General features: G+C 42.4%; 1 protein-coding gene across 5 annotated transcripts in view; it reads right to left on the bottom strand.

Moving 5' to 3' along the window:
* The window catches only part of DEUP1 (deuterosome assembly protein 1), a 425,119-nt gene that overhangs the window by 325,616 nt on the left and 85,327 nt on the right, over nt 1–14,176 (bottom strand). For 4 of the 5 annotated variants that reach the window (XM_085624053.1, XM_085624057.1, XM_085624054.1 and 1 more), the window contains one exon: nt 12,649–12,750. The exons of the other annotated variant lie outside the window; for it this stretch is intronic. In XM_085624053.1, coding sequence (XP_085480179.1) covers nt 12,649–12,750 — 102 coding nt within the window. The remainder of the gene's footprint in view (nt 1–12,648; nt 12,751–14,176) is intronic. 5 annotated transcript variants of the gene reach the window in all.

Genomic DNA, 14,176 nt, shown 5'->3' with positions numbered 1-14,176 from the left:
GAAGGATACAGATAACGTTGGTATCCTCCACTTAATTAAAGGTTGGAGCACAAAGAGAATCTAGTATGGACAATCGATGACCTGAATTGGAACAGTGGTACGTACTGACAAAAGGTGAGCATGCATTAGTTGATAATCTAGAGTCTAGCATATTACTCAGTCTTTTAGAAGTAAAAACACATTTTGAAAAACTTCAACCTTCCCATTACAATTAACATTTCCATTCAGATGTAGTTTTTGTTCATTGTTTTGAGGTTCTCCCCAGCGTCCAGTAATGATTCATCAGGGGCTCATAGAAGTCAAAAGATTAAGACTAGTTTCTTATATTTCCCTAAGTGCCCAGACATCTCCTGAATGACCTGGTTGGTTCCTCCGAAGAGAAGGGAGCCTAATAACCAGCCCATGAAGGCTGCAATTTGTTTTGCAGACACACTGTCACACAGCGAAAAATAGTGACAATGGATGCTGAAGAAAGACTCATCTGTCTAGCAGAAGAAACAAAGAACAGACTATTTCTGGAAAACACGCCTACTTTGTGGCAGTCATTTTGTAATGCGCTAGCTCAATCACTGCAGAAATTCAAAAGTGGCAATACAAGTTATGTATTTTTGTTTGCTAGCTTATGTTCAGATAACATTTTACCCAAGGACAACAGCTACTAGTCGAACATTGAAAAGCATGAAATTATTACCACTAAATTAGCTAGAGTCTAATAAACGTTGACACTCTCCAAGGATTTCATTGTTGTCCATGGAGTTCCTGTCGAAATTTCTATCACCTCTGTTGGAACAACATTCTGAGACGGCTGCAGCTTTTACAACTCGGCTGTATAAAGTCTGAATGGACTGCGGCCATCCAGCATTTCATGAGTGTGGCGCATGGGGTGAGGTGAAAATTGTGGATAGATCTCACACAAGGAAGGTGAATGGAACAGCAGCTACGCATGCATAAGTGTGCATGCCTTGGTGTTTGTGCATGCACACCACAAAATGCTCCACTGCGAAGAAAGACATGACAAGATCTGTACCATCTGTGGGGCCTCTCTGCAGTCTCCAACCTCATTACCTTCACAGCATTAAAACTTCCAGCTCCCTCAGGGTCATTGCGCAATGCACTGTGGTGTTGGTTGCATGTAGATCACTTTGCCTATTGGTGCTTGCCTCTTCTGAATGCAGATTGAGCTGCAGTGAGGCAAATCCATGTCACTTATGATGGCTGACATTCCAAATCCGGAATGGCTGCTCTGTGACCTGATTCAAACTGTGAATGACACATCAGACTGAGTAATGGCAGAAGGGGCCTCACCCATTGCCCCACTCTACGCACGCTGTCTTATGGACTGATCCAAAATGTGATTGACACTTCCAAATGAGTAATGGCTGAAGGGGTCTCACCCATTACCCCACTCTACGCATGCTGTCTTATGGACTGATCCAAACTGTGAATGACACATCCAACTGAGTAATGGCTGAAGGGGCCTCACCCATTGCCCCACTCTACGCACGCTGTCTTATGGACTGATCCAAAATGTGATTGACACTTCCAAATGAGTAATGGCTGAAGGGGTCTCACCCATTACCCCACTCTACGCATGCTGTCTTATGGACTGATCCAAACTGTGAATGACACATCCAACTGAGTAATGGCTGAAGGGGCCTCACCCATTGCCCCACTCTTTGCACGCTGTCTTGTGGACTGATCCAAACTGTGAATGACACATCCAACTGAGTAATGGCTGAAGGGGCCTCACCCATTGCCCCACTCTATGCACGCTGTCTTGTGGACTGATCCAAACTGTGAATGACACATCCAACTGAGTAATGGCTGAAGGGGCCTCACCCATTGCCTCACTCTACGCATGCTGTCTTATGGACTGATCCAAAATGTGATTGACACTTCCAGCAAGCAATGGCTGAGGGGGCTGACCAAAAGGCCGTCCATGTATATTTTGTATGCATTATTGCTTATGTATTATTTTTCGTTAGGACATTAGTTCTGGTAGACAGCTAAAGCTGTTGTCATACTACACCTTATAACGATATTTAAAGGGACGCCAATTTACAATAATTAGAATAGTCTTGCTGAATCTATTTTAAGAAGAAACATGATGCAAAAATGTAACCTAGTAGTCAAGGTTAATCAAACGCAGCCCACCCAGGACAATTAACGATGCTAACATGAAAAATTAATGACAGCAATTAGCACGAGGTGCCATGATCTATTGGAATTACCGAACCAAGAGAGACATCAATGCAAGACATTTTCTTTCGTGCTTGAAATAGTTCAAAGATTCTAAGCTGATGTACGTTCCCCTCTGTTGACAAAAGAATTAAGCAAGTTCTCTCTGTGGTGTAATAGTCATATAAAACGGCTTAGTGAGAGCAAACTGCAGCTCACCCAAGGCCGACGACTACAGAACTAGAGACAGTGATAAGGATATGCTTGATGCAGAGAGCCTCATTCATGCTCTGTTATTCAAAAGAAGTGAGGATTTGATTATGGTAACATATTTTGAAATAACTGGTTGAATTGGAATATTAAAAGAATAAGATTGCTTTCTTAAATTAAATGAAGTATACGGAGATTTCTCTCTCTCATGAAAACAAATGATCTCTCTCTGCTCGCACTCTGTTTTCTAAACATATCTGCCTCCCTCTTATTCTTATAGAATTTCAGGAAAGCACATCTCAGCGACATAGAGATAATGTACACAGTAACTATTGTAACAATTCAATAGAATGGACAACATCACAACTGAATGCTTAGGGGCGTATTTATGAGCCCTTGCGTCACTTTTACGCCGACAGTGCGTCACTTTTTGTGACGCACCAGCTGCGTAAAAAATTAGCCTTGTTGCATCATATTTACATAGTGACGCATCTAGGTAGATGCGTCACTTTGTAAACCCCTGCGCCAGGTATAATGTATGCAGGGGGGGCGTTCCGACGCAAGAAAGGGTAGTAGAAGTGACGCAGTGAAATCTGTAAGATTTCAAAGCGCCACTTCTAGGATGCAAATGCGTCAATATCTTACGCGTGCCTCATGGCAGGCATAAGACTGACGTAGGCACATTTCACATGGGACTTGTGCATTTTAAATAACCCTGTGCTGGATTTGCGTCACTTTTGCGACACACTCCAGCAATGCGTCATTTTTGCACCTACAGATACGTCAGAAATACTGACATATCTGTAACTCCTTGTGGCATGATGTGTCATACTGTAAATATTAATTTGAAAAACAATGGGTCCTTCAAAAGCAATTCAACATGGGAGAAATATAGACCAGAATCGGCTCTATATAATTATGCAATGCCCAGCCGGACATTGAAGTTTAAGGATCAAGAAAAACAGATAATTTAGACATACGTGTGAATATTGAGTGGGACACAGTCCTGCGTCCTTCAACACTTAACATAATTACAAACAGTCACACATATAAGACATTTATCAGGCTGAAGAGAGAAGCTTATAGCCGATAAGGGATTCAAGGGCAAGCTTTCAAGGCGGTACAGTGTCATGCACAATTTTAACATATGCGTTTAACATGCATGTTTGTACATAGGGTCGACGACGTTTCGATCTATTCACACAATACATAGATCATCATCAGGACTAGTGAATAAACAAGCCTGAGAATACAATTCCCAGAATGGAGGCGAACAAATTCTTGTTACCAATAGGAAGGAACCGAATTACGGTTGTTGTTCGGAGGTCCAGCGGCCATGAGGAGGATCTCAGAATGGGGCAATCGCTGGAACACTTGCTCGTAGCGGCGTGCAGAAGGATGGTCGGAGCTGTTATGATAATCGGCTTCCGAATAAGGCGGCTTGACAATCCAAGGTGCGCCAGAGAACGAGTGAACTGGCCCGTCAGTCCATCAGAGGGACTTGTATCCCTACAACAGTGGCGGTCTCTGCCAGGCACCGCTGTAGGGATTACAATGTCCCTTCCCGCCGGCCTTTTCATGACTGTTTACTCGCCATGAAAAGGCAGGAGGAAAGGGACATTGGGGGCCCGTAGCGGGCCCCCCTTTCTCCCTGGCCCTCTGACATGGCCCCTGGGGTGCACCTATAGTACCCCCAACATAACCCTGCACCATGTGGCAGGCCACCTAGTGTAGGGATATGCACGGGGTGCATATTTTGTACTGCGGTGTGTGCTGCAGCCCGGAGCACCTGCCGCAATACAAAATGTACACTCTGGAACCGCCCTGAAGGCAGTCGCATTGTGATTCAGGGTGCGGGACTGCCAACAGCTGGTTGGGCGGTCCCATCTCCCAACAAGTTGCCGGTCGGACGTAAGTCCGACCGCCATCCTAATCAGGCCCAATGTTTGAATGTCATATTTCACAATGAAAATGTATATTTCAATACTTTATGTTCTTTGCTTATATTAGCCTAAATTCAATATAGAGCTGCCTATTTGCACGCATTGTCCTTGCTTTGTTCAACTTCGTTCTCATGTGAAAGCTTCCTAAGATTGCAAGTGAACTGAAAAAATTTAACTATGTTGTATTCTGAGAGTTCCCACTTGCATACAAGAACTATTTGATACAAATTCTGTTACAATGGAGACATTCAAAACTGTCCTTTCAAACTCACTTATGTGCCTTTACTAAAGGATCTTTGTTTAAGAATATACAACTACAGGATGGACTGCTAACTTACGTATTTGCACCACCTATATTCCTATAAAATGTGTCTTCTTTATGCCTCATGACAATTATGCTATACAAACTGACCAATGGACTGGGTGGTCTGACCAAATGGGGTGAGCAAGGAGGCGTCACCCTGGAACTACGCACCGGAGGCGCATAAAGCCATCCTTGGGCCCCCGCAGCGCAGGATGCCCGGAACACAGCTGCACCAGCACTTTCCCATTTGGTTGGGGGACTCCATCCCCCAGTGATACCCGTGACAGGAGGCGCCCACCAGACACGTCACCAACTCCGTGCCGGAGTCGCATAAAGCCATCCTTGGGCCCCCGCAGCATGGGACGCGCACGGAAACACAGCCGCACCAGCATTTTCCCATTTCGTTGGGGGACTCCATCCCCCAGTGATGCCCGCGTCAGGAGGGGCCCGCCAGACACGTCACCAACTCTGCGCCAGAGGTGCAGAAAGCCATCCTTGGGCCCCCACAGCGCAACATGGGAAAGGAACAGTAGGGACATTGGACGCTTTCTTAACCAGAGCTGAGTCTGTTCTCAACCATGAGATTCAGATAGCAGAACATCGGCTATCACTAGGATCTCCCTTCTCGCAAAAGCGCTCCTCCCCAGGTAGCATTACTAGGGCAGGTGACACTCCCTCTGCCCACCTAACATCTCCCATTGCCTCCCCACCTCCTGTACCATCAAAATCATCTTCTCCTATAGTGGATGTAACAACAGATTCCAACATTACCACCAGAGGCCAGGCCGCCAAAATCCAGTATGTGAATTCCAGTGACCCTCTTGTAATAAAAAGGAAAACAGGGGGAGTACAAATGCAAAAACCCCAGAAACCAGCTCGGGCAGCGAGACCTAGAGAGACTGGCGGAACTAGAGCAACTGAAACTGGCCAAATCTTAAATGGGTCTACTCTATCAATGCCATCTCAACCCCCGGGATCACCTGATGATGTTACTTGGGAAAGACTGGAGACTATAGCCACCACGCTTTTGGAACCACTTTTTCAAAAGATAACCCACATTGAGGAAAGACTTAAGAACATTGAGGGTGTGGGAGCCAGCCGGGAGAAAGATCTTGTTGATAAGAACTTCGCTGCCCTTTGGAAACGACTAGATCGGTTGGATACTTTGACAAACAGACGAAACTCACAACTTAAAATCACTTAGCCTACTATCACTGAGGGGTTGGATTCTAATCTGCCAGCTAATGGTGTACTTAATTGTAAACCACAGATTGCCGCACCAATATCTTTTCCATCTTCTGGTTTGTGTGGCACCTGCAGTAAAGTCAAGGAATGTTTTTCATCAGAGCTGTGCAGGATAACCTTTCTAATGCTGGTGGTACTAGCAGCTTGCTTGTCACAGCTCCAAATATGTCCCCGGTTTCTCGCAGTGCGCCTAGAGTACCCCAGACAGTACAAACTTAGGGGGTGGTAGACCTTGTGCGTGGGTTCCGGACCCCGAGAGAATAGAACTACCATAGGCCAGCAGGGAGGTACTTAGTCTACCACCTGCATCATGTCCTTTTGTTTTGGTCCTGGCAGTTGTACCCCCTATCAGGAAAAACCTAGTAGAAACATGGGACCAACTGCGCAATAAAAGTGCTAATTGGTTGTCAAAACATAAAGGGTTCAGGATGTCAATCATAAATGATATTATCATGGTGCACAGAGTAGGTTGGGTAGAGCCATCTCCTAGGAATATTGAGGGGGACTGTATAGTCATTAAGTTTCGAAATCTGTCAATAGTGAGATCCTTATTGATGGCACAGGAGGTAAACACTAGCAACTTAACCCATATTCGGTCACTGCCTCTTGGATAATTTTACAGACCAACTTTGGGGTTAAAAACCAATGATGTTTTCTCCCTAACTACGCACAATAGGTTTCTACCTTTGTCTGGCCTAGATAATCAGGATTGACTGCCCTCCCTGCCGGTTCCTAACGAGCCTAGTTGCGCGTTAAATGAGCTCCTGTCTGCTGGACACTGTACCTCAATCATGTCTGTTAATGATCCAAATCTAAATATATTACGCTGGAATGTTGCTGGCCTGGCGTCTAAAATAAACCTGCCAGACTGGATAGAATTGGTTCAAAAACAGGACATCCTCTTGTTACAGGAAACCTGGGCTACGCGGGATATATACTTAAAAGGGTTCGAATGCTTTAAAATTGTTGTCCCCATTCCTAAGGCAGTCCGCCCGTCTGGTGGGCTCTCAATTTGGGTAAACATCTCTGCAGGAGGCAGTGTAAGGGCTCTTGATTAAAAAAATAATAAGTTCCAGCCATTGATCTACACAAGGGGGGTTTCTATTTGTTTAATTCATTTTTATAACAATAATTTTTACACCTTACCAAACATGAATTTCACTAACCTGTTTAAATTTATTTCAACTTTAAAAAAATCATAAGAGTTATGATAATTTAGCTGGTATTTGTCTGGGGGTGATTTTAATGTTAGTATCTCCAGTGGAAACATATTAGACATGGACTCTCTTAATATCGCCGCCCCTTGTAATAGGGGGAGAGAATTATTGGATCACCTGTGCACTCACAATTTACTTAATACTATTGAACTAGCCGTAGTACCCAACAAGGATAAGTATGTTGAGCCAACATATAGAGGCAGGGGCAGTGCGCCTACTATTGATTATGTTTTCATTTCCTCTACTCTAGAAGACCATAACCCTATCCAAATAACATTGAGAATCGCCCCTAAGCCAACTTATGCTAAAGAATGTGGCGCTAGGAACCTATCACCCTCTACTGATAATCTGAGACTAGTCTGGCGAGGTATTGATAACAATGATCTGTTGGTTATTATGGTAAAAAAAAACACTTGCCTCTTATTGAAACTTGTCTGATACTAAAAGATTATAACCCTGAGGCAATTGGTGCCTTTGTTCAACTCTGTGAAGGCATTACACTTATGCTATCAAGGCCCATAGCAGAAACACATTCTGGCCCAAGATGGTTCAATAGAGATTGCTCTTTAGCAGACAGAGAGCTTCGCAAGGCACTCCTAATGAACCCCAGAGACCAGGTTCTTATTAAATCCGTGAGGCAGCAATACAAAGTAGTCATCAGCCAACGAAAGGATGAAATTATAAAAGACCGTTGGGATAACCTTGCATGCACCGCCATATTAAAGAATGGGAATGGCTTTTGGGCTGCAGTTAAAGACATGAGGTCGATGGGACACACACTGACCCCCATAAGCTGTAATATAACTAGCGATGCATAGGAGGCCCATTTTTCTAAGATTTATTTAGCCCCTATGTAAAACGAGATCTACTATGACTATAAAGTCAGAAGTGGTGGACGCCATTCAACAGAGTCTGGGCAATAAAGCTCCTGGCCCTGATGGGCTGCCCATTGATCTCATAAAAAATAAACCAGAGTTCTGGGCGCCCCGTTTATTAATTATTTTTAATAACTTAACTAATGCCACAATTTCTAGCACATGGTCTTCTAGTATCGTTGTTCCTATTTTTAAAAAGGGTGATCGATCGAATCCAAGCCGTTACAGACCGATCTCCCTGATTGACAATTCATTGAAAAGTTTAGGGAGGATCTTGTACAACAAGATAAGGTTATGGGCTGAGGAGGACCACCTTTTACAACCTTCTCAGTTAGGGTTTAGAAGCAAAATAGGCACAGTTGAGCAGTGTCTAAACCTTAATTTGATTATTGGCAAATATACTATAGCTCAAAAATCTCCTTTTTATATGGCTTTTATGGATCTTACCTCAGCCTTCGACTACGTTAATAGATCACGATTATGGTCCATTCTTTTAAAATACGGCTTGGATGAGGTTTTAGTTCATTTTTTAGCTTATTTGCATAGGGACTTGAATGCTCGGGTGAGGATCAGCAAGGGTGGAGAGGTATCTAAAGACATCAAAATTGGTAGAGGGGTCAGGCAGGGGTGATTCTTGGCCCCTCTCCTTTTTATCTTATATATTAATGATTTGCACAAATCTTTGGCTAAGCTTACTAATGATGTCCCCAGAATTAATGGTAATATACTCCCCGCCCTACTGTACGCTGATGATGCGGTCCTACCGGACCGCACACCAAACGCACTACATGTTCTTGTAAGGGGTTTTGTAGATATTATGGCAGTTTTAGATCTACGTACTAATTTAAAAAATCATTTTTAATGGCTTGTGGACCGAAAAAGTACCTTATCAATACAATCATTATAGATTCTGAAAGTTTACACCGCACTTGCACTTTTCCCTATTTGGGGTTGGTATTCGCAGCAAATGGCTCTTGGGTTGACCATGTGGCGCATAGCAGGAGTACGTTCTCAAAAGCCATTAATTCAATACTTGGCCTCCCACAACCCAAAAAGATAGAAGTGGTTTTATATATTAATACATTTTTTAAATCTCAGTGTATCCCCACTGTCACATATGGCGCAGAAGTTTGGGGTTTTACAAAGTGTAACAGCATCCAGGGTGAAGAAAATAGATTTTGCCGGAGACTCCTTGGACCTCCGATTTCCTCATCACAGTTTGTTTGTCACAAAGAATTGAAATTACCATGTATCGAAGATTACATTAGGGCTCGCCCGGCTATATTCTGGCTTTCAATCTGGAAAAATTCGGTAGCAATCCTCACCAGAGACATAATAAAGGATTGCCTTAAGTGTGATTAGGGCAGGGAAATACCCTGGCTTGTTGCTGTAAGGGAGAGTCTAAACAGTGTGAATCTTGAGCATATTTTCCAAAACCCCGCAGACTTAGAGGGTATAAATAAAAAAGCCTTACGGGAGGTTTTATATGCACAGTATAGCAAAGCAAGATATGAAAAGGAGTCACAGAAAACCTCCGTTGCCAGGTATATGTCCATAGAAGATGCCTCTCATTTGCCATCCAGCTATCTTTTAAAACCCATAGATCGATGGGAAAGAGGATTGCTCTTTCGCCTAAGGGCCGGTACAGTGAGATATTTACTTTGTTTTCCTTTGGGATATAATGCTAATGTTGATAAACTGCTATGCCCTTGTGATGATCGAAGTAATCAAACGATGTTACACTTTCTATTTTTTGTAATTTTTATTCAAAATATACCAAATGTATGTTGATGCCATTTCTTTTTTTTTAAAAGCTTCTACTCACAATAAAGTAGCTTACACGGAAATCCTCAAATTGCAAGAGGAATACATTTTCCGTGTAGGCTCATTTTTAAAAGCAGCAGTATGTGCACGCAGAACAATGTGTACCACATGAAGGATGTTCTTGATGATTGTTAACTGATATTGTATTTATGACTAATGTTTAATTATTTGGACCTGTGCCTATTGATGTAACTTATTAAACTTTTTAAGAAAGTAGCCACATATAACCTACCAGTTCCTATTCAGAAAATGTTTTTATAACGTTGTATTTTTATTGATCACATCTTTTATTGATTAATGTATTACGATGCTGCTATTTGATCTGTGTTTTTATGGATATTTGTATCCGTATAAAGATTCTTTGACTGACTGACTGACGTATATCTATCCTCAAGTTTCAGGGTGATGCCTCCTTGGTCACCTTATTTGGTCAGACCATGTATATATCTCTGGGTGGGTGTGTGTGTGTGTACCAAACTCATAACTATCAGCAATATAAAACACAATACAGCATCTTGAATATTTCACAGCAAGTAAAAATTACCCAATTCCATGACTAAATCCAGATATCACATTTTAACCAATAAGTACAGGGCTGCCGCCATGTCCTAGTACCATATTTTACGAACAATCTCCTGAGGTATATATAACGAAGTTAATTAAATGTAAGATAGTTTAATATTAGATATACTGTAGAGAACTTTCACCTTCGAACACAAGCACATTTCCTCTTGTTTCCTTTCCCTATATAAACTCTTTTTTCCATGATAGAAAGATTTCCATCCCAAACTTCAAAATGGCATTCCACATCCATTGTCTAACGTCAAAGACAAATAATACCATTCCTCCGAGTCCATCAGGGAATCTTTTGATAACTGTACATGTGATTTATTCTTCTGATGTTTCATATTAGGCTCGTGCTTCAATTTTCGATCTTCTCGGCATATAATCACATTCCATCCCTGAATCCTTCACACCGAGAGACCTTGCCCAAAGTTACAATTCTCTTTCATCCTTACATGCCATTCCCTAACCTCTACGTCTAACTGGGAGGGTGAGTTTGTTACATCTGACCAGAACATTGTAAACTCTTCCTCTATCCCCCTTGTCTAGACTCGAAAAATAATGAATTGTATAGCCTTTAATTCTGCTCAACTTTTGTATGCTATCAATCCTAATTTTCAATTCTACTACTATGATCATGCATGATTTGGATCCAAGCAATTCCCCTCCAGGTTCTACTCGATCCCCAACTGCAAGAATTCCAGTTCCATATAGTGCTATCGGTCTTATTTTCTTTTGTTATGCTTTTAAAAATGATCTTGTCAAAAACTCCCCGTAAGGGCCATTTCATTTTATTGTAAATCCACCCTTGCTCATCTCTTTCCTTTGAATTATTTTTCATTGAGTTTTACATGAGTGTTTGTTACTGAACATCATTCCTAGATATTAACATGTTTCTACTAGCTTTAACAGCTCACTCGCCAGCCACTAGTTGAACTGTTTCCTACCTGTCTCAAATCTTAATATTTTTTGAACTGCTGATAGTAATACGACAATAGTGTTCCAATCTATTGATTTTATGTTGTAATCCAAACTGGGTACAGTCAACTAGTACCAGATCATCTGCATATGGAAGACACCCCACCCTTCTGAAACAAACCAAATGGGAGAAAGACATCAATGTCTCCGCTGCCTATGATACAGAACAAACCAAACAGACCTGGTGCTAAGGCACAGCTCTGTTTTAACACATTCTCAATTACGACCTTCCCTGAAAGACTCCATTTAAAATCCACTTCCACAAGTGCCCAGTTATTTTAAGGAACTCATTGTAAGATTGACTGAGGCTTTTCTATTATTTCACAAAGGAATCCTATTATTCCATAGTATTCCTCTGCCCAGTGTCGACCAAACAGCAAAATATTTTGCTGCATCTCTCCATCGACTTTTGCTCACTCCCCCACAATACAAAATAGTGGTCCAATGTTGAATGTCCTGGCATAAAGTCCACCTTTTGCACAGGAAGAATAACACATCTACTAGCCCGAACAATAAATCTTAATAGAATTGAGTACTGTACTTAGATGCCAGTGTAGTGCCGACCATGCTTACATTATATATAGGGAAATTTTAACACAGGATAAAAATGTCCTCATCGCCTTTCCCTACACTGATCCCTGGTCAACGACCCTTCTATGACATTATAAACAGATCAACAGACTTAGCACTTTCATTGATACATTCTAAACCACACTGGTCCTCTCAGTAATCCAAGTGATTTCCCTGAATAGTTTAGTCAGGTATGAATTTTATCAATTGCAAAATGATACTATAACATATTTTAAGTAAACTGTGCAATGACTCTGAAGTAAGTTCTGGTAAATGCAAGGGGTATGAAAGCCAGTGATTTATTTTATGATCTGAAACGCCATCCAGCAAGATCCACTTCGCCACATTCCTTTTCCATTCTGTAGAACTCGTCAGAGAGTAACTACCTTATAGCTGGACTGCCCTGAAAAGTTCCCATCTCCTTACCACCCCTTATCCCACCTGCCAGTCTGTAATTTCCTTCTTTGACTCCTGTTCCCTCTGTGTCCTGAATCCTTTACATCTTTCATCATCACCCTTCCCTCTCCACTGTAAACCATCACTCACGATGCAGTTGAGTAGCTCCACGCCACCTGCGCTCTGTACTATCCTTTACACTTCCCACTGTTAACCTCACACAGGTACTCTCCGTTGCTTTGTAGTTAGCTTGTGTGGTATGAATCCCATACATAATGCATTAAAATGACTTTTTAACACAAACAAATCACACCCCTCTTCTGCTAGTAGTACAGTATTCTTACCTCTAGTTTCTGGAGGTCTTCAGAATCGTCAGTGTGCTTGAACTTGGGGTGTTTGGTGGTGTGCAGCTTCAGCTTTTCATAGGTGCTCTTCAGCTTCCCAAGCTGAAACAGTAAAGCACCATTTACTAGACATGACTTCCCTTTGTATTGGCATTCAATCATAGTTTTAAGCAAACTACAAAATAATCATAGACTGGCTATTATTTTATTTAGGCTTTTTGTAATGCTCTACTAAGAACCCTATGATAGCCTCAGGGTGTATGCAATAACTGATGGAAATAACCATCTTTTATGTGGTGTAGCCCCAGGTTTTTGCTTTGACTGTTTTACTGACTATAGAACTCTGTGCACTTTGGCCCTGCTAGCCAGTGGTATAGTGCCTGTGCGCCCCCTTTCAACATGATCAAATTTGCACACTGCTGATTGGCCTATTTAACTAATAAATACAGCCCCAGTATATGGTATCCAAAGTGTGCCGATGGCCTGTAAGTGAAATGTCACTAACGGTCACAGCACTCATTGTGTCACTCACTGCAGTGACAATGCAAGAATGTCTGCAGACCTACCACCAGTAGCCTGGCTGTGCAGGCAATCCAAATCATGGTTCAATCCTGCACTGAATAACGAAAGACAACAACTTAGACTGGCAGAAAGAACATGGAGACAACACCCTTCTCCCTCACACCTTGCTGTCCTCAGATCTGCTAGATCTACTTATAAGAAGCACATTTTCAATGAAAAGGCTTCCTTCTTCCGAGCTCAACTTGATCGTGCCAAAAACAGGCTTAGAGAACTGTTTAACATTGTTAGAAAACAAACTTCATCTGCCCCTCCAGAGATAACGGCATCAATAACGAGATGTGAGGAAATTGCCAGCTTTCTCTCTGAAAAAATTGCCAAAATTGACCAATCCTTCCCTCACATACAGTACCCGCACAACCCCCAAATTACATCTGACACTGCCATAGACCTGCTTGGTCAGCACCACCCCTCCCACCTCATACTACCAACCACCTACCCACTCAACCCTCACCCGTTACCATTCTTTCTTACTTACAACTGAAAAATAACGCCTCCTGGCATAATTTCCGTCCCATGACCGAGCTCGAAGTCTTCAATATCATAGCTAAACTAAAGCCGACTTTGCACACCAGAGACCCTCTCCCTTCTACACTAGTTCACAATCTTAACCACATCATTACCCCTTACTGGACCAAAATCATTAATACCTCCCTCGCCACTGGATGTGTCCCTGACTCCCTCCAACTCGGACAAATCAAGCCCATTCCTAAAAACCTTACTGCTGACCCCAATGATCCTAACAATCTCCACTCTATCTCTAACCTCCCTCTTCTCACTAAAGCCCATGAAAAATGTGCTTTGCTCCAACTGGAAAAACACATAGGCAATTTCAACTTACTTGACTCCCTTCAATCTGGTTTCAGGAAAGGCTGCAGTACAGAAACCGCCATGCTGAACATTGTTGATGACATCCACAAATCCCTAGATAACGGTGATGCTTACCTTC

This window comes from Triturus cristatus, chromosome 8 (assembly GCF_964204655.1).
Source record: "Triturus cristatus chromosome 8, aTriCri1.1, whole genome shotgun sequence".
NCBI classification, from domain to species: Eukaryota; Metazoa; Chordata; class Amphibia; order Caudata; family Salamandridae; genus Triturus; species Triturus cristatus.
This window is presented reverse-complemented; position numbering and strand designations above follow the sequence as displayed.